The sequence below is a fragment of the Anser brachyrhynchus genome (assembly GCF_964034855.1).
Source record: "Anser brachyrhynchus genome assembly, chromosome: Z".
Taxonomy (NCBI): domain Eukaryota; kingdom Metazoa; phylum Chordata; class Aves; order Anseriformes; family Anatidae; genus Anser; species Anser brachyrhynchus.
This window is the reverse complement of record NC_137697.1, coordinates 4,358,167-4,384,791: the sequence shown is the minus strand read 5'-3', so window position 1 is coordinate 4,384,791 and position 26,625 is coordinate 4,358,167. Positions and strand designations below refer to the sequence as shown.

General features: G+C 40.9%; 2 protein-coding genes across 5 annotated transcripts in view; one reads left to right on the top strand and one right to left on the bottom strand.

Annotated features, from left to right (window-relative positions):
• The window catches only part of UBAP2 (ubiquitin associated protein 2), a 117,645-nt gene that overhangs the window by 46,868 nt on the left and 44,152 nt on the right, over window positions 1-26,625 (top strand). For 2 of the 4 annotated variants that reach the window (XM_080574745.1, XM_080574746.1), the window contains exons 7-18: window positions 4,925-4,992; window positions 6,760-6,949; window positions 7,662-7,875; window positions 9,246-9,520; window positions 10,049-10,221; window positions 11,283-11,493; window positions 12,667-12,706; window positions 15,382-15,565; window positions 17,854-17,920; window positions 19,203-19,398; window positions 20,651-20,742; window positions 21,607-21,654. In XM_080574745.1, the coding sequence (XP_080430871.1) occupies window positions 4,925-4,992; window positions 6,760-6,949; window positions 7,662-7,875; window positions 9,246-9,520; window positions 10,049-10,221; window positions 11,283-11,493; window positions 12,667-12,706; window positions 15,382-15,565; window positions 17,854-17,920; window positions 19,203-19,398; window positions 20,651-20,742; window positions 21,607-21,654 (1,758 nt within the window). Of the gene's footprint in view, window positions 1-4,924; window positions 4,993-6,759; window positions 6,950-7,661; window positions 7,876-9,245; window positions 9,521-10,048; window positions 10,228-11,282; window positions 11,494-12,666; window positions 12,707-15,381; window positions 15,566-17,853; window positions 17,921-19,202; window positions 19,399-20,650; window positions 20,743-21,603; window positions 21,655-26,625 lie in introns of all 4 variants that reach the window. The other 2 variants (XM_080574744.1, XM_080574743.1) reach the window with 2 other exon arrangements.
• LOC308185999 (interferon) lies at window positions 21,664-26,616 on the bottom strand. Its single transcript, XM_080574786.1, has one exon. The coding sequence runs from the start codon at window positions 24,796-24,798 to the stop codon at window positions 24,223-24,225; it is 576 nt and encodes a 191-aa protein (XP_080430912.1). The 5' UTR covers window positions 24,799-26,616; the 3' UTR covers window positions 21,664-24,222.

Sequence of the window (26,625 nt, the reverse complement as noted above, 5' to 3'; positions counted from 1 at the left end):
ATATGTATGCAATGATGTTTCTTGCTGTAATTCCCCTTTAAGAGTATATATTTAGAAAAGCTTAACTTTAAATTGAATTGAATTAAGAAATACTTTTATTTTGCTGGATGGCCTTCACACGAATAATAAAACGTTAAGTTCTGTCCCAAATTAAGTATTAGTGAATTATAGTTCTTTACTTGCTTAATGTGTGGTATCTGCATGCTTCCCCCTAATACTATGTAGGGATGTCAAGCAATATTATCACAAGATTTTATGTTGAAGTGCTGAAGCTTACTATCAAGTTTAGACTCATCATTGATGCTTTTTGCTTGAAATGTGCATAATTATTCCAGTCAGTCCTCTTCATATTCAGAATATTAAAAGAGGAGCTAGTAGTGTGCTGAAGATGGCACTTAGTTGCTTCATTCCTGTTGCTTCATCATGTTGTGTTGTCTAAAGTACTGGAACAATCTTTTTTCTTTACTAGGCAGGAGACATGTCTTCATGGCTGCAAAATATTTGATCTATTTATTGTTTAAATATTTGTGATTTTAAGTTTTCAGTATTATAATAAAGCTTAAGCAGTTCAGAAAACAAATGAGATAAATAGGAAGAGAAAACCTTAGTGTTTAAGTTTTTCATTTTTATAGAAACATCTATCATCTCAAGATTATTCTTTGGAGAGTAAGCTTGTTTCAGAAGTCGTCCCTTTTGCTTCCTGCAGGGTGGCATGTTGGTGTTATCCCCAGGGATGTGTGAGTAGGTCACGTAACAGATACAAAACTGTCCTTACCTCGTAAGGAGGCCATGTCTTTTGAGAAAATGAAAAACTCTAAAATATGACCTAGTCCTAGGTTCTCTGTATCAGCTACTGCCAACCAATGCTGGGTTTTTGTTTGTTTTTATGCAACTGTCCTCTGTTTCTGCAGTGTATACTAGTGAAAGGCTAAGGATAGTGGAAATGTCTGGCCTTGTTTCTCCACTCTGTTTAGCACCGGTACGATACAGCATGTATACAGTATGGGAGGAATGTTGAGCAGTGCTCACTAGGGGTAGGTTTTTTATTATTATTAAACCTCAGTACTTAGCACATGAATCTTGAAAGAGCGGCAGATGAAATCTCTAGCCTGTTGTTAATTTTCATTAATTATGGAAAGCTGGAAGAATCCCTGTAACCTAGGAGAAAGTTATTCATGTGTTGATGCTCAGAAAGAATGAATGAAATGGAAAGCTGCAGGCAAATTAGCCCAGAGCATGCCTGGAGAAAAATAGAAGGAAAATTGATTAATCTGAGTCAAAAAAGGAAGTACAGGATACAGTTTGTGCAGTTCAGTGTTGCTTTATTCAAAATAAGCCCAAATAACTTTTAATTTACTTAAAGACCAAGATTGTGTTTAAGTGTGAAGATGAAGTATATACTTGTAAGAGATTTCATTTTGGATCTTTTGTTGTCTTTTAAAAATAATTTCATGATACCAAAAACCACACAAAGTAGATTGTGATCTGTCTTGTAAATTTTGGCAAGTAGCCTTTTCCGGAGGATCCCTACTGAATGTGGGTACTTCTGGGAGGGCTACAAAGCAATCCATTCCTAGGCCAGATGCAATCTAGTGTCTTTATCAATGCTTTGGAAGTAAAAAATAAAATCACTGCTGAATAAAATGTTTGGGAAACTGAAAAATTATTGGGTAATAAAAGTAAACCAGCCATGCAGAGAAATCTTGATCGCTGCTAGATGTGACTTGTTCAAATGAAACATGTTTTAATATAACCAAGTGCTACCCCTCAGCATTTTTTTTCTTTAAATAGGAATAAAGAATGCAAGGCATACCTCCAGAACAAGGGACTGTTTTCTGGAAAGCAGCAACTGAAAATATTTTACGGTTTTAGTGGATGATGCAAAAAGAGCAGCTCAGCATGGTTTCTTAAAGGGCTGATGCTGTGGCAAAAAAAAGCTACTGTAGTCTTTTTTTGCCTGTAGGCAAATAACTTTTTGCCTGTGGAAAATAGCTGAGAAGTATTAACTGATAGAAGAGGTGCTAGAGTGAGATTTTCTATTTCTTTGGCATAGTTTACTGAATATGAAAAGGGTTGCTTGATTAGCATATGTGTTCAGTTCTTAATCTAGCAGAAAGGCATAATATGAACCTGTGTCTGGAAATGGAGCCACACATTTAAATGTGTAATTAAACAAGTCTAGCAGTGTGACTAATGATTGAAATGATCAAGGAAGCTGATGTATTTGCTGTCTGCTGATAGACCAGGTGCTTTTTTGAAGCATATTTTTGTTTAAATTTTTGTTCTCTAGTCAGATACAAGTTACAAAGTCAGTATTTGAACAGCTGAGTGAAATTTAATGTTGCTTGATCTGAGTAGGATTGGATTTGTGATCTGATAGTCCTGTCTGGTATTTGTCTTTGTTAAAGTAATGAGTACAGTAGGGTGTCAGTGTGATGTGTAACAGGGTGGAAACTACTTGCAGTGAAAATAGGAGGTTGTATTTTTTTGAGGAGACATTCAGAACGTGGACAGTGAAGGACCAGACAAATTTTGAGGTACTGTAGTTGCTCAAATATATTTCCCTGTTCCATTGCATATCAACTGGGCATAGGAGGATCTAACTAGATGTTAAGTATGTTATCTGCTTGGTGATTGGAGAACAATTTTATAAGAGGAGCAAGGGCTGAAAAGCACAGGCATTTCACTGCAGATGGAGGAAATACCCCTGTGAAGCTGCCACATGCAAATGGTTTGCGACTGTTGATTTGGTTCTGGGAAATTGCCAGTGCCTCAGTGAAAGATTTGCGAGCATGGTGTATGGTGAGCATAAATGACTTTGTCAGAAGATGGTACTACTACCTCTAAGAAATACTAAATACATCTGTGTAACCAAATAAACCTGTTAGCTGCTGCACAAAGTATGTGTTTGGATAAATGCTGTTACTCCCCAGACTTCAAAATCAGTTGCTTGATTTAAGTTTGTGGCAGTTTGCTACAGGGACAGGGTGCAAGAGTAAATTTAAATGTAGCAGAGCTGGTAGCTGAAGACTTGAGAGTTATTTTGCATGCTGGTTTACTTGAGGAGACCATTTCTTCTCTCATACTTAGAGCATACTTTTAGGCTGTCACAAACATCCTTGGGCTCCTTGATTTGCTTAGTTTTCAGGATTCATCAGTGGTTTTGCCACAGTTGGTCTTTTCCTGTGTTGTGTGGGCAGAAGAAACTGTTGACATTACAAATAACTTAATATTTAACCAATGGATTGCAGATCAGAGCTGCCGCTCTGCTATTAGTTGATCTCCTTATGCTGTATAATGCAGGAATCTCATAATGCTACAAAAAAGTACAGTACAAGGTGTTCTAAAATAACACGTGCAGTTGGGAAAGGGCTGAACAATAAAGGAAGAGACTTTTTTAAATTGCATGATAAGCTGATTCCTTGTTAGCATTGATCGGTCCATCGAGTTGGAGGCTTGCATCGTGATGCACAGGCTAGAGCTGAGAAGTGTTCCTGAAAGGTGGGGGATTAAAATACTTGGTCTTGGCTGTGATGGAAGGGAGGGAAATGGAGGGAGGGACTGTGGTGAGTTTCAACTTTTCATGACCCACTGTGGTGTAAGTAAGGGAATTGTAGCAGTGTGTGAGAAACAGATGAACTTAGCCTCGGAGTGGGAAGTGATAGCTCCCAGACAGCTCCAGACAACTTAAATCAGCAGCGGTTCACAGGAGAAGCCCGATCAGTTGAACACATGCATGGATGGATGTGTGTTCAGCAGAGCTGCCCATGGGATGGCAAGTGAAATTGGCTGGTATCCGTGATGTGCTTTTCAACTGGACTGCTAGCAGCATATGCAATTAAAAAGGTGTAATTTCCTGCAAGAGCTGTAGTCAGATGTCCCATTCTAAAGGGATCCTTTGTTAACTGTTTGAGTAAAGAATAACTGAGCTATTCAGAATGCAAAGTTACACCACAGTAGTTAAATTTGCAGAAAATCACCCTTAATTTAAAATACAACCATTATATGTGTATTTTGATCTTGTTGAGCCTAACCTGCATTGGCTTAAAACCTACTCTGGGAGTAAGTATTCCTGTCAACAGAAGCGAATTAGCCCTGCGAAGTTGTAGCTGTGTAGCTATTTTTTTAAAAGGAAAGCTATTAAAATTAATCACCCCCTTTGCCCTCCTTACCCCCCAAAACAATCATTCAGCCCCCCTTCTTCTTTCTCTCTTGTATGTGCAAGTATCTACTGTAACAGAATGGTGTAAACACAACAGATTACTGCTGTGGATGGACTGACTGGTGGTACTAGTACAAACATCTACATGCCTCTTCCTTTATTATTGTTTTCAAACTCATGCTTGCAGAGCAAAGAGTTTAATGTGTTATTGCTGTCCCTAGCAAAAATGCCAAGAAGGAACTTTGAATGCCAGTTCCTGGTGTACACCTGGGTGCAAACCTGCCTCCGCTGGTGGCATGAGCTGACATGTAAAACAAAGGGAGAGGTGAAGTGAGTAAAGGGGAACAGTGAGTGCCTTAGACTTCTGCAGCGGGATTTATTGGAGCTGCTCTGTGGCATCCTAAATTGGGTCCACACAAGGTATCTTTATGCTGGTAATATACTGTCACATTAATTAGTTTCTACTGGAATATTTTTCAGTTATTATTGCTCAAACTAGCGTAGGTACTGTGGTATATCATTCTGTGTGTTCAGTTGATTAAATATCCTAATGCAAATTAAATTGGTACTTGGTTCTGTGTTAGACTTTGCTGAAGTTTGACTGTTTTTTGTCTTTTTAAGCACAGCTGCAGCATAACCGGTTGTAAAAGTAGTTTGGCATTTATTTTTATCTGGCAGTACGTGACCAAGATGAAACTTCTTCAGATGTTGCAGCAGTGAGGTGTGAGAACATGTGTATAATTAATTTTTTTTCTTTTTCAGCTTTCTGAAACAAAAGTCTTTACTGCTTCCTCTGTTCCAGCTGAGAATCACGTGACTCCTGGGCAAAGGTAAGCTCTTCCCAATTTTCCCTATATCTTAACATTGCTTCACCAGCAGAAGCTTTTAATCTTGCACGTATTAAAGCAGATGTTGGATGAAACATGAGAATGGCCCTGGTCAGAGATTGGTTAAGCTGACTGCACAACTGCAAAAAGCCTTGCTTGTAAATAGTTGGTTCTGTGGGTTCCAGTGTTACCTATAATCCTGGTTTTGGATTATGGATATATAGCCGAACTTACTAAATCCGTGAAGATAATACTGAGAAGACTGTCTTCTGCACAAAGACTAGTTACAGGCAAGAATGAAGATAGCTTGGAAGAAAAGTTTTGTCCGTTGAAAAGCACAACAAGTTCTATGCTGCAGTTTGTCCAGGAAACAAATCCAGCTCCCGAGGAGTCAAAAAGCACTCAGAATACACGCAGCAGTTTGACAAATACGTTAACAGAGAAGTTTGCATTACCAAGAAGCTGAAATTCCTGTTAAGCATTGTGATTACTTGTCTTTACTTATGATTTGGAGATCAGCGTGTGAAAAATACGGCACTAGCAGCCTTCATCTTCACTGAGTGCCTGGCAGGTGGTGGTACAGATCTGTTGCCTGCATTAGCTAACGTTTCCTCAGGTCAGAGGAAAGCATGTCAGCAGTCAGATATCACAAGATCTGAAAACTAGATGGCCTAACAGTCCCAAATATTCTGGTACGGCTGTACTGCTGAGCTCCACACTGCATCGAAACTTTCCAAGTAACATGGTTATAATCTATGTAACATGGTTATAACATGGAGGAGGCATGGTATCAAGTTCTTCTGGAATTTATATTCCTTTGCTTCTTAAACGTGATATGCTAGTACAGTCGTTGCTCTGATGTAAATATTCTTCCAGTGGATGTCCCCCAAATTGTTAGAAAATATTTTAGTTCATCATGTTAAGTTCTGGTAATTTTTTACTTGACAAAAATGTTTGAGCATTAAGAAATCTAGTGGTGAAAGTACTGGGAGGAGCTCTTCAGCCCAAGCCTGCAGTGTGTTTAGGAAAACAACTCTAAAAATTCTGATATCCTATATTGTCTTAACATATTACATCCTTGAGTAAACCTCTACTAGATGTTAACAAGCCATGTTAAGTGTAAGAAAGCATGTTTCTCATCCTGCTTAGGTATTTGTGGTAGCATAACTTTGGATATGTGCCTGCTATCTGAGAAACTTTTATTTCTGCTCTTAGGACTTCGTTATCACCACATGTTCACTCAGTTGCTGTATTTGTGACTTGATTCTTTACTGTCCTTCAACCCATCATATACAGAGGGTAGAACTTGGATCCCTGTCTGTTTTTAGAAGGATAGTGTGATATACAGTGTGGATATATAAAATACAAAGTGTGATATACAATGTGGCTGGTAGGCAGGATCCACTCAAACATGATGTATCTTTTATAGCTTGTCTCCAGTTACTTGATTATAGTGATCACATAGGTTATTTATGTGATACGTGATGTTACATAAGTTGATGATCTTTTCAGAACGTGCAAAGATAATTTCAATCGTAACCATAGTGGAAGGTGTCAGCTAGCAGGATTTTTCTTCCCAGGGACAGCCTCTCTTCTTCCTCTTTGTGTGGAGAGTTTGTGTGGCGGATAAGCAATATTCTTAAAAGTTACTGATCAGTATTAGTTCTGTTGCTGGTGTAGCAGCTTTATCTAATATTGTTACTGCTTTCTTCAGTTTCAGCACAGCCAAATCATCATGTTTAATCTAGCCAAACTTTACTTTTCTTACAGCATTGATTTGGTAACATTGCTTCAAAAGCCTGTGACTTCCACTCAAGAGACAGAAGGCAACTCATTTGAGACTCCCCAGCAGCAGACCTTTGGCCAAGCCCTAGTCTTCACAAATTCTCAGCACAGCACCCAGATGGCATCAGGAACTGGCAGTTCCAGTGCTGTAAACTCCTATTCTCCTCAGAGTCTGGTAAAATTATCTTATTCTTTGAGTGCTCTTCATGAGGACATACTTTAGGTTAAGCAGCTTTTCTAGTACCGGTCATTTCATGAGATGTTTCAGTATTAGTAAAATTCTGTCCCAGATGCTAAAGAAATTGGATTAATAGCATCTCGCACACATACACAAAAATCTTTTTGTTTTTGCTAGGCAGTTGTTGGTTTACATGAAGTACTTGTATTAATTTTTTTGTGGGGAACAGGTGCATTTACTGCGTGCTGATTTAGAATTGAATCCTTGGTTTGTAGTAAAGAGTTATATGCCAGAAAACTATGATGTGACATTTCCAAGCACATATCTGACTGCTTTTTGTGGAAACATGATTATTTCTGAGTTTTCTGGAAAAGGCTCCCCTTGTTTAATGATTATGAGAGTTAAAATTGGGCACTTGTATTCTTTAAAAATCTGTTCAGCTATTAGTAATTAAATGTTTTTGGGATGTGTGGATTCAAGAAAATCAGTATTGTTGAAATCAATTTTGAAAGTTTATTAGTGATAACAAGATCATCTGGCCATATGCTACATTTGAATTTTTCACTTGTCATTTATTAGTAATCCAGGGCTGAAGAGATTTCAGCTGTTGCCAAATAGCAGCTGTAGGCACTGACCTTATGATTATTTTCAAGTTATTTATTAAATCTTTAACTCCTCCCTTCCTTTTTTTCTCCATGTCTTTTGGTAGTCTGCAGTTCTTTGTTCTGGCTTTGGAGAACTTGGGTCCTCTAAATTGGCAAACTCTGCTGGATCCCAAATCTTGGACCAATTGAAATCTCCAGGTTTGGGTCAGTTTACCTCTCAACAAAACAATAGTAGCTCTACCACCACTACCACAACTACCACATCGTCTTGGGATCTAAAACCACCCATTACTCAGTCCTCAGTCCTAAGTCAGTTTGGTAAGTGCTTTCACATAATCTCTCTATCTCTATTAGTCTGTAAAAGTTATTAATGCCAATGACAGTTTAAAACGGCCTCCATGAAAGGCTTTTAAAAATGCAATTCTAATAATAAAATTGGTTACAAGGTTTAAGTTAAGTTTATCTGCTGGTAATAGATGTTACAAATGTATCACAAACTAAATTTTGATGGGCTTAAGCCTCTCTGTAGAGTCTTTAGAAATGGTTGAGCCTTCATGTAGTGACATCTTTGATTTGGTGCACCTATTTAAGTGGAACTTTGATGTGACTTTATTCACAGCAAATCCTGGAAAATAAGTATTTTAGTCTTTGTACCTGTGCTGCTTCTAGCTGAATATAAGGTTGCACCATATTTTGACTTTTTTTCCTCTTATAACTTTTACATGAGTTCTGAATGAGTACTACGTAATTGCTTCATAATGTGCATCATACCTCCTTGTGTGAAGTCTGCATGTGCTCAGAATGATGCAGATTACTCACATTGTCTGTTTGTAGTTGGATGGATTTTTCATTTAATTAAGTACAATTGGCAGGAACAGCAGTGAACATGATAGGAAGCTGTTCTTTGCAGTTCAGTTTGTAGCAGTGTTCTCACTGGAAAGAATGATAGTTCTTGTATCTATCTCTTGTATGTGTGCGTTTCCAAATAGATAAGCAGCCAATTTGATAGCAGTTGTAATCTTTTACATGCATTAATTCTGAAAAAAGGTTTATATGCATTTCAAGTTGCTTTCTAATGTGCTCTGCCAAGTGAATAAAAAAAAAACACCTTCAGATTGTGCATGCTGTGGATCTCTTATGGTTGATGGCCAGTGCTCCAAGCTGTTGTTTGGCTTTCACATCTGAAAATTGTGAAAGAGAAAGAATAGGGGAAAAAACTGCTTATGTCCAGTGTGTCCTGACTTTCAGAAAGATGGAGATGGTAGATGAATTCTTCCTTGTGTTGAAAATCTTCACGTTTGTGGGGCAGGAAATCATAACTTGTAATACATCTAAATTGCAACTTCAAACACATTGAAAGTTATCACAGTTTATTGGCACAGTTAATTGCAGTGGAACTTGCAATGTTTGACTAAAATAATCCACAAGCTTTCTGATGCCTAATATGTAATAGTATGTGGCTATTATTTTTAAAGAAAGCTAAATAATACTTGATGAAAAGTGTTCATTTAAGATAGGGAGTATCAAATGTTGGCATTGTTACTGCAGTGGTAATGTTCTGCGTGGAACTTGTGTGGTGCACGCACTAGAAACTAATAGCTGTCAAGTGTTTCAAGTCACCCAGATTCTTTCATGAAGAGCAGAGTTTAATGATTTAATTTGATTTTTCTCTTTCCACTGCTGACCAGACTTTAAATCCCAGCCTGAACCATCCCCAGTTCTGAGCCAGCTGACCCAGCGACAGCAGCAACAAACGCAGGCAGTCCCTGTTCCTCCTCCTGGGCTGGAGTCCTTCTCCTCCCAGGTGAAACTCCGAGAGCCATCCCCTGTAGACACCTCTACAGCTGTCAGCAAAATGTTACAGCTGCCCAGTATATCTATGGAGAACCAGGCAGTGACTGCCCATCAAACCCCGCAGAAACAGATAAAACCACCAAAACGGAGGATAACTCCAGCATCCAAGGTGAGTAATTTGATGGCACCAAGTACTTAATAATTGTGTATAAGTTTCTAGGGAGAAGAGGGGCAAAGACCATCATATGTTTTCTGTTTATAGAGCAGGGAATTCTAAGCTGGATAGTTCTGCAGTCCAAAATACAATGATGTTGTCTTTTCCAAGCACATATCTGATTGTTCTGTGTGGAAAATGACTGATGCTGAGTGATTTTGGATTGACACAAGTGGCTGCAAGTTGAATGTTGGATGAAGGGGGGGGGTGGGGTGGGCGTTGGTGATGGCTGCGTATTGCAAAATATAATGGCTAACACGTTCGGCCCCAGATCAGAGCACAGAATCCATAAATGAATTTCAGATTACAAGAACGGAATTAATTTATGTGATGTAAACTGGGGCTTTGTGACAGATGTCGTTGAGAGGAAAGATTGAGGCAGTAACTGAAGAAGCTTGTAGTTATGGGAGGTGAGTGTCAGTCACTGGTACCTTTAATACAGATAGTACACAGAAAGGAACTGTGGCTTTTTTCCCCTTTAAGATTCCTGCTTCTGCAGTGGAGATGCCTGGATCAGCTGATGTGACAGGGTTAAATGTTCAGTTTGGAGCTCTTGAGTTTGGATCAGAGCCTGCACTCCCAGAGTTTGGATCAACTTCAAGCAGTGAGAATACCAGCCAGGCGACCAACAATAGCTTGTACTCAAAATCTGTGAAGTACGTGTGAGTTCCCCTTGTGCCTTCTGAAATGTCCTCTTGAGGGGTCAAGTTTGTGCAAAATATGTAAAGGCACAGTTACTGTGTAGTGGGAGGGGGAAATAATGGTGGCTTGTAAGGCTGTGTTTTCTGTGGATGGCATGTTAAAAGAAGTCTCTGTTCTAATGACAATCAAAACCTTCTGGACGGGTTGATTTGAAGCTGCAGATGACACGAATGGAAAACCTTAAAGCAAGCTACCTTTTACAGAATTGCTTCCATGTTTGATTGTCACGATTTTTAAATTTGCCAGAGGATTTGTTCCTTACAACTTAAATTTTTCTGCTTTTGATCCAGGAGGGATGAACCTTGTACCATATCTGCATGTTAGTAGATTGGCACCAGACTGCAGATCTGATGCTCCTGTAGAATAAGAAAAGAAGCCAAGCTTTTCAGTCTGCAGAAGCTTTTACTGAAATGCTAGAATAGGAGATGATAAAGACAAATGTGTCTAACCCATTTTTCTTCCTTACTCTTAACTTTCTACTCTTAGCTTTCAGTAGAAAGCTTCCTGAAGTTTATTCAGAAACACTAGTAAAAATGAACTTCCACATTCATTTCTAGTTCCATAAACGATTTAAGCTGTTTAGAAAATAAAACCCCTGCATGTTTTAGTTTTTTTAACTTTTTACGTATTGAGTTAGACTGCTGCTCTAATGTTAGATTTCTGTTCTAAGAAGATTAGGTGTTTATCATACTCTGGCCTTTATGGATCTAGTTGATTAAGAAAGAGGTTATGATTATTAGTTTATCCTTTGAGAGGGTGGAAATAAGTTGATTGACAAGTGTGGTTGGGCTTACAGGAGGAAGGTGAATGGTGCTTAAAGCAGCTCTTGGCTTTGAAGTGATTACTGGGGACCAAAGCAAAATTGTATTTATTCATGATTTTTTTCTAATATAAATAGTGTAAATTTGACTGTCTTAGTTTAGTAAGTTTTAGGTAACTGTGTAGGAGCTGATATTTCATGAAGGTGTTTGATACCTAATTTACCATTGTGGTAAATAACTTTTACTTTTTCCAGTGATCCTTTGAATACCTCTTTGCCAATATCCAATACAGTACAGGAGTCCACCTACACAACCTCTGCCATCACCTCTTCCAGCCTGACCTGCTCATCCCAGAGCGCTAGCCCGGTAACAACAACTTCCTCCTATGAACAGACTTCTGTGCATAGTAGGATAGCGTACCAAAGCTCCATGGCTCCGTCTGAACCACCCCCCGTTGCAGTTACGGTGAGTGAACTTCAGAAATAAGACTTAGAAAAAGGTAAAATGATCCTATCCATTTTAGACTCTTATAACCCTGCTATGTCAATGCTCTCAACCAAGCCAAGTGTTTTCTTTGATTCCCAAGCCCACCCTGTTATTTATGCTTTCTTTTCCTACTGTGTAGTCGTTTTGGGCTGTCCTGTATTTGGGATATAAGAGCCTCTGATTTTATGGGTCATGACATCTTAAATTGCCATCTGACCTTTTTTCTTAGTAACACTTTAATATTTTAGTTGAGTTTCCTTCCCTGAAGCTTAGCTTTTAAAAAAGGAACTTGCTCTCTATGTAAATATTAGTCATGGTATTTTGCCATAACTTGACAGTTTCTATCCAAAGGCATAATTCCTTAAATTTATAAGGAATAGAGCAAATAGATCTCAAACTGTTTTTGGCCCCTCCAGCATTATTCTTTTGTTGGATTTAAACACCAGTAGGAATTAGTGTTGTGTTTTATTTTAAAAGGAATAGGGTGAGATCTGATCTAGGACAGAGGATCTCTTGGGAGATACTTAAAAGCACCTACTCTTTGTACATGGAACATAGGTTTGTTTAAAGAGAATTTGTTGAATGTTTAAGGAACTTGTGAGAGTTTGTAAGTTTATTTACTTCTGGCCTTTGTTATGTAATGGCTCAGTCACACTTGTCTTCTGCACTAGCTCGTATGTACTGGTGAGGATCAAGCGTAGACTATCCACTTCTGTACTCCAGCGTTATCCAAAAAACAACTGGTGCTTCTCAAGTCTTATCTTTCAATGGAAAAAAATTGGCGTCTGTGTAACTTGGATAGTTAAAATTGTGAGTTGCATTAGATCAAAAGCACAACCATTTCCTATATGTTAATGCAATCCTTTCTTTCATATTGGTGTGAACCTGAAGTTTGTTATATACAGTACACGGGAAGGTCTCCTGCTAATGGGTGTAGTATGGGCAATGTATGGGATTCTGTATGTTCAGGACACCTTGCACTTGAGAACTTTATTATGTGGTTTTGTTAAAGGCAGTGAAAAGCTAATTTTCTGCCCTTTTGTCTTTCAATTTAGAACAAATATAGAATTTTGCATGAAGCATGTTAAATGTGATTCATTCGGAAAATACAATATACCTGAGATGATTTATTAATTTCTCCTTTGTTTACAGAATGGGCACAGTGGTGTTAGAACACAGGCAGCTCTTGACAGTAAGTTTACAAAGCTTGGATGTGTACGGGACTCTTTCTGATCTTTCCTTATAACTTGGTATGCGCGCAATTGTAGCAGTGACATCTGGTTTGAGGTTTTGTATAGTCCTCTGACTAATTTTTGGCTGATCAATGTAAACTTATTTTGTACTTGCACAGGATGTACTGCTTGCTTATTGGAGAAAATGGAAATATGGAAACAGCTCTACTGAATCTATACCCAGTGTGTGTAACGCTGAGCAGTCTTAAGCATTAGAAAAGCTGCTTTGCTGCTGCTTTTTTCCTTTCTGGATTTCTCTACTGCAAATTATTTAACATACAATTCCTTATATGTTCTTCCAGCTCTTGTTTGGAAAGCTGCAATTAGAATTTAGTGGTAACAAAACAGTCATATTCTTCGAAAGCACCTCTTGCTGGGTGTAGTGCTCAATTGCTCAGTTGCTACCCTGTAGGGAAAAAGGGTGACTAACATGCTCCCTCTGCTGGGTTGCTTGCTATCTTACAGTAGAGTAACAACAATATGTTGTTGGCCCTGATACTATTCTCTTCATCTTGGCCTTCTTTTTTTTGTGTGTGTTTGGTAATTTACTTGTAGCACCCCAGTAGCTCTTTTCCCAGAGTCAAAATAATTAAAAAGCAGTTTTCACTCTTCTTGACCTTAATATTCTGGTTTATGGAAATTTCCAGCAGCTTGAATTAAAAGCTTTTGAAATTCCAACACTTCAGTTTTAACTCTGTCCATCTTCTAAACATCTCAGGTATGTCAGCAGCAGGACAGCTTTTTTTATATTTGAGTGCCAAGAACTTGAGTATTCAGACCTATGAACTGTTTCGTTAATGCCGAGTTCTGTTTAAGTGAGCAGGAGGAAGGGTACATGCCTAAAGAGTTACTTACTAAAGATTGTAATGTATAGGACAACTTTACAAATAGAAAACTTATTTACTCTTCCATATAGAATTTATGATTTTGGAAATTCGCTATGGGATTTGTCTTCTTGCTATGAAAAACAAAGATCTGAGAATTTCTAATTTTTTAAATTATTGTGCACCAGTTTTATTAGTCCCTTTTTCTATACTGGTTCCCTTTAACAACATTTCTATTTTTTTCTTATCTCAGGCCCATAAACCAGAATCAGTCTTTTACTGTTTATCTTTTTCATGTGTCCAAACTATTTTGAAATTATTTTTGTAAACATTTGAAAGCACTGACGGTTTTCCTTCTGTATATGCCGCTAATATCCTTAGTTGGTCATCTCTCGTTTTTCCTACTGCTGCTCTTCAATGTCCAGGTCTCATCCTTCCTAAACATGTAGCTGTTCAGAACATGCTTGGGTTACAATTCTGACCGTCCTATTTGTTTTCTGGTTTTCTTTTTGTCTGGCACATCATGTTCAGGCATTGTTTAAATGATCTTAATGAAGTCTCTTATACTGGGGTTATCTACTTTGATTTCAAGGAGTGAATCCTGGCCTAACTGTACTGAGTTATAAGGGGTGTTTACTTATTTTCATATGAATGTTGCCAGGAGGTATCAGGTTTATACAGTTGTGTTCTTCATATCTATGTTTTTGCCACTTGAATTTTCTTTGTCAGCTATGCTCATGCTTATTGCCAAGGTCAAGACCTCTTGATTTCTGTTTGCATAGCAGCTGATCCAGCAACCTGGCTTCTCTCATTTAGGGAGAAAACCATTAATGTGAACAGTGATGCTTAACTTCTAAGCAGACTCTTGTTTGGTCAGACAGCATTCTGACTGTCTGACTTCATAAGCATTCCAAGATAGCAGTGATCCACTGGGTGGTGATCTTCAGTGTTGTATGAAAGCATGGCCCAGCGTAAGGCAGGGCTCAACTATTTCTGAGATTTATTGGTGTGCATGTGTGTCTAATTCTGTGCATTACCCTCCTTCAGAGGGCAAGAGACGGAAGTGTAGAAACAAATGGAGGAATTGTTCTGTCTTATTGCAGTACAGTGTTCCTTTGGAAAGGCAAATTGGTGGTAAATAAGTCCAATTATAAAGCTAAGTAGCATTAATAATGCTAATCACCCTTCGTTATCTAGATCAAATAAACTAAGGCTATATTTGTCAACTCTTTGAGCGTGCTTAATGCTGTGCTCAATTGTGGCATTTTATTGTAGCTTATTTTACTTTTAATGCATTACACATTTGAGTCAGTACTGCAAACGGGTTAGTTTTATGTGCCCTTTGTACCCCAGTGATCCAAATCTCAGGCATCAATGGTGCTGTGTAGGTTGGAGTGGAGAACTGGAGCTGTAGGTAAGCTTTGCAGTGTCTTGAAGAATGCAAACACATTCAGTTTGCAGAAAGGGATTGAAATCAAATGCAAAGAATTTTGAAATAAGGATGGACGTAGGAGCAAAAGCTAATAATCAGATATTAGGAGGTGAAGTGTAGAAGACGAGTTTATTACATGTGTAGCAGTAAATATTATAATTTTGTAAGTGAAGAGCTTAAAGAGAAATTCATAGCTCTGGTGCCATCTAGTTCTGGTGCCATCTGACTTTTCCTTAATAGCCAGATTGCTTAACACTGTTCCTTGTTCTTAACCAGATTTTTGTAAATCAAGGCTAGAATACCTAGTGTTCCTGAATCCAGCTTGGGAGTCAGGTATGCTGGAATTTGTCTCTGAATGCCTCTTTTCAACTCATTGCAGCTACTTCATCAGTTCCAGTGTCTAAGACAGAGCCTTCTCCCTCACTACCTTCTGCTGGTTCTATGCCTAGTGTGGTGTCCACCACCGCTTCGCTTCTGCCTTCAGCATCGCAGCACGCGGCAACGTTGCCCAGCTTGCCTCAGTCCAGTGACTTGGCCAGCAGCTCACTTTCCCAGTTAAGCAGGTACGGTAGGAGTTGGGGTGACCTGTGAAGGGAGTAATGTTCTGGGGAAAGGGCAAATATAAGGGCGGCTGACACTGGGGCTATAAGCTATCAGGGTCCCCTTTTCTGGCAGTAACTGGAATTAAGAAAGATTGAGAAGAGGATGTTTCTGTTTTCAAAGTAGTGTTAGAGCAGTGCTGCCCTCAAATTTTCATGGCATATAAACACCTTTGTTTTTCAAGGGGCTCTTGCTTCAATCATACCAGCTAAATCAGCTGCTTTTATTTCCGCCATTTTGCTTTCCCTACTTTGTGCAGTGTCTGGACAAATACACTGCCTTATGTTTGGAGTCATTGCTTTAAGAGTTTACTTTCTGCCCGATTATGAAGTATCGTAGTTTCGTTTATATTTGTTTTTTCTCAAAACTAAAAAAAAAAAAATAAAAAAAATCTGTAAGGACGTTGTGTCTCTCTTCTTCCTCAGACATTTCCGTAAGACATGTTGAAACATCAGGTTCCTGGAAGTGTCTTCAGCACAGTTCAGCTCATTTACACTCTTTGATATTTCTGTCCCTGTTACTTGAGCTTTGTCCTCGGGCAGGTGACCTGCTGGGGTTGTACTGATTTGTTAGACTTCTAATGCTCACCTTTGTACTTTATTTGTTAATATAAGAAACTAATTTGATGGGATATCAGTTTTATTTCTGTTTCCCAGCTGGGGTACGGTTGATTATCTTTTGTACTAGCATTTTCTGTTGAATATAATGGTAAATGCAGCAGCTAACCAGAATTATTCCATTCATATTAGAAAAATTCTCTTCACATTTGTTGAAAAGCTGTGCACGTTGGTAGAAGTTTTAGTTGGAGCGTTGTTAACTGTTGGGCAGATACTGAGTGTCATATCAAGATGCCTGAACTCCAGGCATGTCTGACTTGGTTGTGCTGGCAGCTGTTGACTGAGTCTCTCCCATAGGTCAGATAATAAATTAATGAAAGCTTCTTACAAGGGAAGGGTGGGCAAGGAAATGGTTTAAAACTGTTTGCGGGACTCAGTCATTTCTTTTCTTGCTGCCTGAGTGGTGTCATCCTATTTCGTCCAGATGGAGAATAGTTTTAAAGGCTTGAAGGAAGCACCTTGAAGAGCTTGTGACAGAAGTCTTTGCCCTTAAATTAGGGCATATGATTTAGTCCAGAGTTTTGTTAAAAACACTGCTCTATTTTCTTGTGGCTATTCCCATGGAGAGTATTAAAGTACGTGTTGTTATTAGAATCTCTCTTGCTTCTGATTCACATCATGAGCTATTTGAACACCAAACCATACATGCTTTGTATGGCTTTGCTTGGCTTTGTTCAGTATTCATTTGGTTATTTTGTTTAGTCGTGTAGTACTTTTTTTGTGTTCTTAACCTTGAATGTAAGGTAGAACTTTTAAGTGTAAATGTTTGAGAACCAGTTTGTCACTTTTCAAGGAGACATTTAAAGAGCTTTGAATTACAAATGAATGTTGGTGCTGCTGTTACTGCCTCAAATTCACAGGTCTGGTCAGCTAGGGAAAGAAGTGGTGCTAACACAGAGCTGCTTCCTAAAACCAAGTTATCTGCAGATGGTTTTTCATCAGTGGATTCCTTATTCTCAAATTTTACAGTATGTATAAAACTGAACTGATTGTTCTGATTCATCTTCTGAATAAGGAAAAGGTTTTTAGGTGTTGTAGTGGTGGTATGAGTAGTATGGTTGAATTATTAGATTTTCTGTAGTAGTATGTCTAATTTTCCTGCTTTCAGAGATGCTATTTGTTTGTTTTTATATTTTTTGAGCCTTGCCTTTTGAAGAGAGTATTGAGGCTGTTGGCAGAGTTGTGGAGCACATACCTTACAGTTATAGTTAGCAGAACTAATGAAATGCAGGTTAGAACATGCAAAGTGGTGAATCAAACCAAAGCACTGCCTCACCTAGTACCTGTCCCCTGTGATACCCAGCAGCAGTCGCTCAGGGAAAGAATAAGAAAGAAGCCACGTGTTATGTGGAACTTTCTGGTACATTCTGGTTTTGGAATTTACATGGCTTACAGGCATTGTATGATTGCTGAAACAACTGTTTTTTCTAAAAATGTAGTAAACTGATAATTAGAAATGATTGATCTTTATTATGCTTCTTGTTATTAATAGTTCTTTTTTATTTTTATTAAAAAGTAGTCAGATATTATTTAAAGAAAAATTGCCTGTAGGGGGGTGTGTGTGCATATACAGTGTGTATATGGTTTGTTCTAGGATAAATTCGTTGTGTTAATTCTTTGCAATTTCTTTCTAGCTCCCTTTCCAATCATCAGAGCAGCCTCTCCCCTGCCTCAGTGTTGTCTTCAAGCACATCACATGCAGTAAGTCCTGTTTGCATTTCAACAGATGTTTGTCATATAGTCGGTGTTAATCTGATGATTAAGACCCTCTCTTAAAGTTCATTGTGTCCCAGTACACCAGGAACTGAGACAAGAGGTTTATCTCAGGAGAGAAGGAATGCTAGCCCTCTAGTGGTAAAAAGATAGTCATTACTACTTGTGATTTGTGCTAGATCAAGAATTAAATATTAGAGACTGGCCAGTCGTACAGCTGCAGAGAAAATTTTTGTGCCAGGAAGGGGAGATGGAGTAAAGAGAATTTCTTGCAGCAAGTGTGTTAAAAATAGAATTGGCTGTCTGAAACTTCTTCAAAAGGTGGGGTGTTAGCAATCTATACTGGAGAAGTTAGCAGGCCAAGTGTGGGGTGATGGAATGATATGTATCATGACAATTGCTTCATGACAGATGATAATGGAGCTTACCATGTGACGTTGTTGTCATGTGAGTAATTCATTTGAGTGAGGCAAATGGTATTGAATACAGTGCTGTAGGTGAGCTTACACAAATGGAAGCCAGGCACTGCTTTATTCTGTGATAGTGTACTTCTGTACAGTCCCAGTTAGGGTGTGCCAATAGGCTTCTGCTCTTCTTTATTCGTGTATTTTAGTTTGTAATGCTTCATCCTGACTGAATGTGTAACTTGAAAATTCACATTTAGGCAAATGTCCTTCTTCCCTGTCGTGGGAGCTGTTTTAGCTTCTGTGTATTGATGACACTTTTGCAAGTGTGATCAACTTTTACAGTAAAGGCACTGTATTGCGCTGGATTCAAACCAGGAACTCCTTTATACCCATGTGTTCCTGTAACATATCTGATCTGTGGTGGTTTACCATGTTGAATTTGTTCTGGGGCATTGCAGTTTTAATATTTTAAATTCCACAAAGTGCAATGAGGAAATGACAATAGCAGTGTCCTGTATTCTGGAAAAAAGTCTTTTGGGAGAATATAGTTTATATAATAAGTACTAGCTTAAATGAGTAGACAGTCAAAGGGCAAAAAATGATGCAATGGAAGGATGTTTGAGTTTTTGCGATACAATTCCATGATGATACAGCTGCTTAATTTAAACTCTCATGTAATTTTCTTTGAATTCTTAAAAATGACAAGCATGCGACTTAGTTGCTTGCTTGGTACATAAGTAATGCATATACTATTAAACATTCTCTTGCATGAGCTGCTGTTACTTAAAAGATTTTTTTTCCACAGCATCTTCCACTGTGGTTTACTTGCTCTGTGATCCTCGTTCTTTTTGTCTCCTTTCTAGCACACTAGTGTTGAGAACACAACTTCGCTCCAGCCCTCAACAACTTTTTCAACTGCTTCAACCTCAGCCACTAGCACCACCTCTTCGGTTGTCAGCATGGCAAGCAGTATGAACACTACAAACAGCCTTGGCCTGAGCGTTACCAGTGTTTCTATACCAGCTGCTACCACTCGGGCAGCTCCCTTAGTGTCTTCAGGTTCGCAATATTAACAGATCACGTGGATAGACAGAGGACTACAGTCTGCAGGGCTGTCAGTTGAGCATCTCACCAGCAATAACTACGCTAAGAAATCCACACTCTTGACTAGCATTTTCAGCATGCTTTACTTGCTGGCTTTTAAAATAAAGTTGCCTGCTTTTGTGTATTTGAAGTATTTGTTAGGGTGTGATGTGGCGTTTATATAGCACATTCTATCCCCAAAAAGCTTTATAAATAGACACCAGAGCAGTTCTCGCTTCAAGTTTTGGACTAGGAGACTTGCCCAGTTTGTATTCCAGTTTGTGATCTGCTCTTGGCTGTCAGTTCACGTTAGCTTTCCTTTCAGTCTTCTCTGTGACTTGAATTCATTTGGCAGTATCAAAGTACACTGCAGTGTCCTCATTATCATGTGTCACATACCTACTGCCACATCTGCAGAGAGGAAAAAAGCTGTCTGATGTGTGGGATATTCCACAGCAATAATCGCTTCTTCCAAAGTATCCACTGACAGAGAAGGTGGGGAGACTTCTTTGACTGAAGTGGAAGCAATGCTATATTTCTCTGTTGCTCTTCTAATCAATGTAACCTGCTAAAAGGAAATTCTGTGGAGGGAAGTGAATGATGTAAATATTAAGATCAAACTTAAATACATGAGAATTTTTCATTTCCTATTCCCATTCTTTGTAAATGAAGCATCTGACTGGCCAAAATGCCTTTTTACCCTTCTGCTTCCTAGCTCTGCTTCATAGAGGCACCTGAGGCTGTCTCAATCTTCTTTATTTTCCCAAATGCAATAAGTAACCCACAAAAAGTATACTGGCAATATTTAGTGCTTTCTGGTCTGTTGCTGACAGCAAGGGGAAAATGTGTTGACAGGATAGAAAATGAAAGAAAATGATTTGCACTCAGATCAAGACCAATGCCTATGTTTTACCTTCAGGAGGGGACCAAGGAAGGAAGTTCCTGTAATTCCTATAATCCACTCGAAGTAAATGACAGAATCGGACTGTTTTCTGCAGGGACTGTTTTCAATTTGACGTAGTCTGTGCTTTCCCTTCCTTTAGATATGGTTCAACTTTTCAGGCTATTTTGAGCATTTTCATCAGTTAGCACTAAATTTTTCTGTGTAGTTCTGTTCTTTAAAAGCCATGATAGTGCAGCTGCCAGGGCTCGTGAGCTATGTTGTCTCGGTGCTGAAGCCTTTTCTTTTCTAAAGGCTTGTTAAAGCGTCTGTATTTTGGTTCTACAGGCAAAGCTCCCCCAAACCTACCCCAAGGTGTACCGCCCTTGTTGCATAACCAGTATATTGTGGGACCTGGAGGACTTCTGCCTGCCTACCCAGTAAGCAATTTAATTGTACCTGTCCTTGTTTACTTAAACCTTGGTGCAAGTGGGCCCTCCAGACCTGCTGCTGTCTATGCCAAGGCATTTGTGTTGTCATGTATTGCACTTGGAATTCTTCTTCCAAATGCTGAAGAAGTGCAGTCTATTCAGTGGGAGTTCACTGTTCACAGAAAATTTCAGAATTGGTGTGGCTGCTGTCAAAGCTGAGCATGTCTTCTGTTACGGTTTTTGGTGGTATAAAGTTTTAGGCCTTTCCATTAAATTTAGACTTATTCAGGTTTGTGTTACTGGAATAGACTCACTGTATTGTTGGTTGAGCTGTGCCATGTGTTCTGTCTGTCATTGCTTGAAAGGTTGCACGGAGATTTTTGATGTCTGACCAGGATCAACATCTCATTATCTAATTTTTGAATCGGAAACTGTTCTAACTGCTTTTCTTATTACATTGAATGTGAGGGATGAGTTGTAGTTTGCTTGATAATCTACTCGTTATGTCTTTAATCGTCATATTCTTGGAAAGAATAATTGCAGAAAAGACTTGCTTTTACTCCCAAATCTGAATGCCCAGTAGATCTTTATTAATTCATGAATGATACATCTGTAAAAACAGTATTGAAGACTGGACAGTCAAGCTCTCTTCAGAGAACTGCTATCACCCGAAAACAATATTAGAGTGACAAGCCATTTTAAGCTTTACTAGCCTTACAATTCTACAGTGCTTCATGATTACTAAATACAACATATAGCCATACACCTTTAACATAGGCTTTTCCCGGAGCAAACTGTGTTTAAAGCCCCAAATTTGTCAGCATCAGAGAAAAGTGTTATAATGATGTTGTATTTTTATCTGTCTTCAAGCAGATTTATGGTTATGATGATCTCCAGATGCTTCAATCCAGGCTGCCAATGGTAAGTAAATAGCTTGGTTTATTTCATTTTAAGCAAGTTATCTTCAGTATTGATCCTCTGTCCAACACAAATTGCTTTGCTCAGTGGTGATTAAGAGCTTTTCCTTATGTTCTGTTTTTTGAATATCCACAAACAGTTTCTTTAGGTGATGTAAATGGGTATAGAGCGATTGTTACATTTGTCCATCTGCAAACTCTGTCTTTTCAAATCTGAAATCTGAGCATGAGCTTCTTTCTTAGCAAGGGGTGGGCTTGAACAGCAAGGTGTTGTACATAAATTGACAGCCACTGGGTACATCTAGCAGGTTGTTGAAACTATTAAAGCTGGAGTTCTTTGCATGCATTGTGGCAACAAATGCATCAGCAGGTAAGCTGCAGGAGGGGAAGCACACGATTTTCTTACTTAGCTGAATCCAGAATATAAATGACATATGAGAGAAACTGGAATCATAGGTAGTTAAATTCACAAGGAACCTCACCCTCAATGCAGAAAGGTGAGGAGTTGTTTCCTCCCACCCCAAAACTCCGGCAGAGAACTCAGAAAGGTTGGTAGTATGTAACTAAGAAAAGTCGAAGGATACATTGATGCACTGTATCCATAAAGGCAAAACTGGAGCAATGAGCAGTGATCTGGAAAGAGGTATTACTGGATGAAGGCTGTATTTAAGCAAGTCAGTATGAAGTTGTCCATGTGGAATCTGGGGGTTAGCCAAATGGAGTACAGGGATGTACCAGACAAAACCTCGTCTGTCTGCTCATCATCAAATCAAAGGAAGAGTAGGCCACAAGTGATAATGTGGTTAAGATTTGAAAATGTTCTATGCAACCAAAAACCACTTAAGAAAAATGTTGCAGAAGAACCAGTCTGACAGATAACTGAATTGAGTTAGGAGAAAAAATATGGATGATATCTAATAATTAATACTAAACTGGGGGGGAAGTATTGCCAGAAGAAATAAAAAGTGAGACCCAAAATAAAGTATCTGGTAATGAAAAACAGGTGGAATATTTTCTGTAATGGGCAAATCAAGGCTATGGAAAATGTAGTAGTACTTAGCTTCAGAAGAAGCTTCATACCTGTCAGACAATTAAAGTGGAAAACTGACCTTTATGTTATTTGTAAGTTGTCCATATATTCAGCAGAAGACCTTAAATTTAGGTCTAATATAAATAGCACACAATTATTTGGAAATAAGTGATGAAGGTTTCTGAAAATCTTTTGTATGAGGATGTCTTACTTTCCAGTAAAAGTTTTTTGAAACCCAAGAAAGTTGCAGTGAGGGCAGATAAAGCCATACTGAGATAAAAGGAAAGACCTAGCTAAATGAAGACCTGGCAGCTTAATATCAGGTCAGGACAAAGTTGTGGGATGGCTGGAAAAATGCAGTAGATGTGTCACACAAATTGAGGTGAAGCTATTAAAAACAAGTAAGAAATACTATAATGAGTTAGGGAAATGACAATATTGGTATTAAAATAAGAACATGCTTTGAACATTAGTTCAAAGCAGCTGAGCCCAGCTGCCAGCATGGGCTTGGTGGGGGAGAATAAGGCTTGTGTGGGGCTGTGAAGGTACATCTGCCTGGAACCGTTCCGTGCTGGACCTGTTAAAAATGTGACTTCCATAAAATATTTTAGAAATACTATTATTTTTCCTGTTTTCTGTTTACTTTTGTTTATAAATAAACTTAGGCAAATAGATGAATATGCAACGGACTTGAAGGGTCTTAAGGCAGTTCTTCACAGGGGTTCAGCCAGTTGACAGACTTGAGTGAACGACCTGCAAGTTCGTGCAGTGCAGCAAGTAGCATGGATACATGGTGTACAGCAGGGTGTTGTGGTCGCTGAAGCTGTCGAGGTTGTGACCAGGGAGTGTGTCATGCCCGTGAGCGTGCAGTGTGCGTGGTCAGGCGCGAAGGCCACGTTGATCCTGGGCCGTGTGGGTGGGAGAGCGGTCAGCGGGCTGTGAAGGGGCTGGTTGGCTGAGGAGCGGTGTGCCTGGCGAGGTCATCAGCGGTGTGGTGGAGGGAGGGGTTTGTGGTCGCTGAAGCTGTGGAGGTGGTAGGAGAGGAGTGGAGCGAGAGCGAGCTGTGCATGCTGATGGAGGCTGAGAGAAGGAGAGAGGGGCTGGGTGCGTGGGGGTGGTAGCTGCGAGGGTGTGCGTGGGGAGAGAGAGAGAGAGGGTCTGTTGGCAGAGGTGCCCTGGGACGGGACGGGAGAGGGGTGATGGAGACGAGTGTGGTTGGTGGGGTTGTCCCGAGGTGGTTGAGTGGAAGCGCCTGAGCACTTGAGGGCTAAGCAGAAGTGTAAGGCTGGAGATGAGGGCATTATCCAGATGCCCTCAGGCCAGCGAGAGGGATGCTCTAGGACTGGTCAGGTTCTTACAAAAGGTCTTTATTTCCTTTGCATAAATAGTTAATAAATAGACGACAAGCTTGGTTGAAATAAATAGTTAAATAAGGAGGTGGTGGGTGGTGGTGGTCTGTGGGCTCTGGTCAGTTCTTGTCAGCGCCCCAGTGTGGTGGGCGAAGGGAGGCGTGAGGGCAGAGGTGCGCGTGTGGGGCTCCTCTTAGCGCATGGCGCGGGTGAGGCGGTGGATGCGCTGGAAGCAGGCGTGAGCCTCGAGGCGGACGTGGTCCCAGGCGCAGGGGCTGTAGGTGTGGTTCTGGAGGAAGTGTTGGATGCAGCCGAAGTACTTGTTGATGCCGAGGTGAAGGTTGCGGGGCCCTCGCCTGTGGAAGCGCGTGGCGTCGGCTGGGAAGCAGCGCTCGAGGTGGTGGATGTGGTGCTGGAGCTGGTTGAGGAGGTCGTGGCGTGCGGTGTGGAGCCAGTGCGCGGGGGTGCTGGGGCTGCTGAGGGTGTCGAAGAGGTGCTGGAGGAGGTGGAGGGCGGCGTGTGCGGCTTGCTGTGTGTCGTTGGTGTCCAGGAGGGTGTCCGGGAAGGAGCAAGGCGCGTGTTGGTGCGGGCAGGGCTGCGTGGGGCTGGGAGCCATGTCGCGGAGGAGCTGGAGGCTGTCCCAGGGGAAGGCGCTGTCGTGGAGGCGCAGGGGGCTGCAGGAGAAGGCGTCGGCGGGAGGCGTGAGGAGGAGCAGGAGCGCCAGGGCGCTGTGGATGGCTGTTGGTGGTGGGGCTGCGGGCCCGGGCATGGTGGGTGTTGGGTCGCGCTGGGCAGGAGCCTGTTGGGGCTGGGTGGTGGTGCGGGTGGTGGCAGTGCTCGGGGTGCTGCCGTGTGTCGGGCTTTATGCGGTGCGGCATCTCTCTTTCCCTTCGTCGCTTTCTGGTTGGTGAGAGTTTCCGGCTGTGGTTTTCAGTTTTGGTGGTTGTGGTGTGTGGGGAAGTGCGTTGTTGGGGTGGCCCTGAGCGTGGTGCGGGTGCTGGAGGTCCTTGGCTGGTGTTTTGGCTGGTGTTTTTTGGGGGTATTGGGAGGCGGGGGATGTGAAAGTGGTGGGGAGAAGGTGCTGCGGAAGGTGTGCCGCAGATGTGGTTCTTTTTTCTATTTCTGGTTTCTATTTTGGCCTGTAGGGGGATGTTTTTGTCGTAGCTTCATTGAAATTTCTCTTTCTGCCCAAGTCCACTTTCGCTATGCAATCCCGTAGCGTTAGGTTGTCGTCTTTGTACTATTAATGTGTTGCGTGTGTTTTCCCTTGTATGTGTTGATGTTTCTGATCTGGATAGGTTGGAGAGCTGGGCGATCAGCAACCGCATGAAGTTCAATAAGAGCAAGTGCTGGGTCCTGCACCTGGGACGGGGAAACCCTGGCTGCACGTACAGACTGGGCGATGAGACGCTGGAGAGCAGCCTAGAAGAGAGGGATCTGGGGGTTGTGGTAGACAGCAAGTTGAATATGAGCCAGCAGTGTGCCCTGGCGGCCAGGAGGGCCAACCGTGTCCTGGGGTGCATCAAGCACGGCATCGCTAGTAGGTCAAGGGAGGTGATTGTCCCGCTCTACTCTGCGCTGGTGCGGCCTCACCTCGAGTACTGTGTGCAGTTCTGGGCACCACAGTATAAAAAGGACATGAAACTGTTGGAGAGTGTACAGAGGAGGGCTACGAAGATGGTGAAAGGCCTGGAGGGGAAGACGTACGAGGAACGGCTGAGGTCACTGGGCCTGTTCAGCCTGGAGAAGAGGAGGCTGAGGGGAGACCTCATCACAGTCTACAACTTCCTCGTAAGGGGGTGTCGAGAGGCAGGAGACCTTTTCTCCATTAACACCAGTGACAGGACCCGCGGGAATGGGGTTAAGCTGAGGCAGGGGAAATTTAGGCTCGACATCAGGAGGGGGTTCTTCACAGAGAGGGTGGTTGCACACTGGAACAGGCTCCCCAGGGAAGTGGTCACTGCACCGAGCCTGTCTGAATTTAAGAAGAGATTGGATCTGAACTTTTGGGTAGACCTGTGCGGTATCAAGAGTTGGACTTGATGATCCTTAAGGGTCCCTTCCAACTCAGGATATTCTATGATTCTATGATTCTATTTGTGTTTTCCAAGGATTGCGAAGCGATGTTCTTCGAAGGAGCCTTAGGGAGGTGTCTGGTGTCCCCATTGCTTCGTGGTGGTTGTTTGAGAGGAGGTGGGTGTGGGTGTAGGTCCTCGGTCCCTGAATGTCTCTGTATGAGGAGCTCCTAGAGGCTTAAGCGTTTGAAGCTGCTGTGAGCATTTAGGACAGGCGTTTGCTTTGGGCAAAAGGAAGAAGGGGGGTTTTTCTTTTTGCGAGCTGGGTGTGTGTTGCCATTCGCATGGCCTCAGGCACCAAGTCTTGTGGTTGTTGCTTTCTGTTCCTTGTGAGCCGTGGCACGTGGAGAGAAGGTATAGTGCCCATCAGCTGTTTGTATGGCAAGGGTGTTGTTTTTGGGATGGGCTGAGCCCTGTTCCCTTTGTTATTTCTCTCACGTGGGAAGAGGTGAAGGAGGAGGCTTCCTGAGATCCTAGAATTTTTGGATGGTTGGGGTTAGAAAGGACCTTAAAGGTCAGCT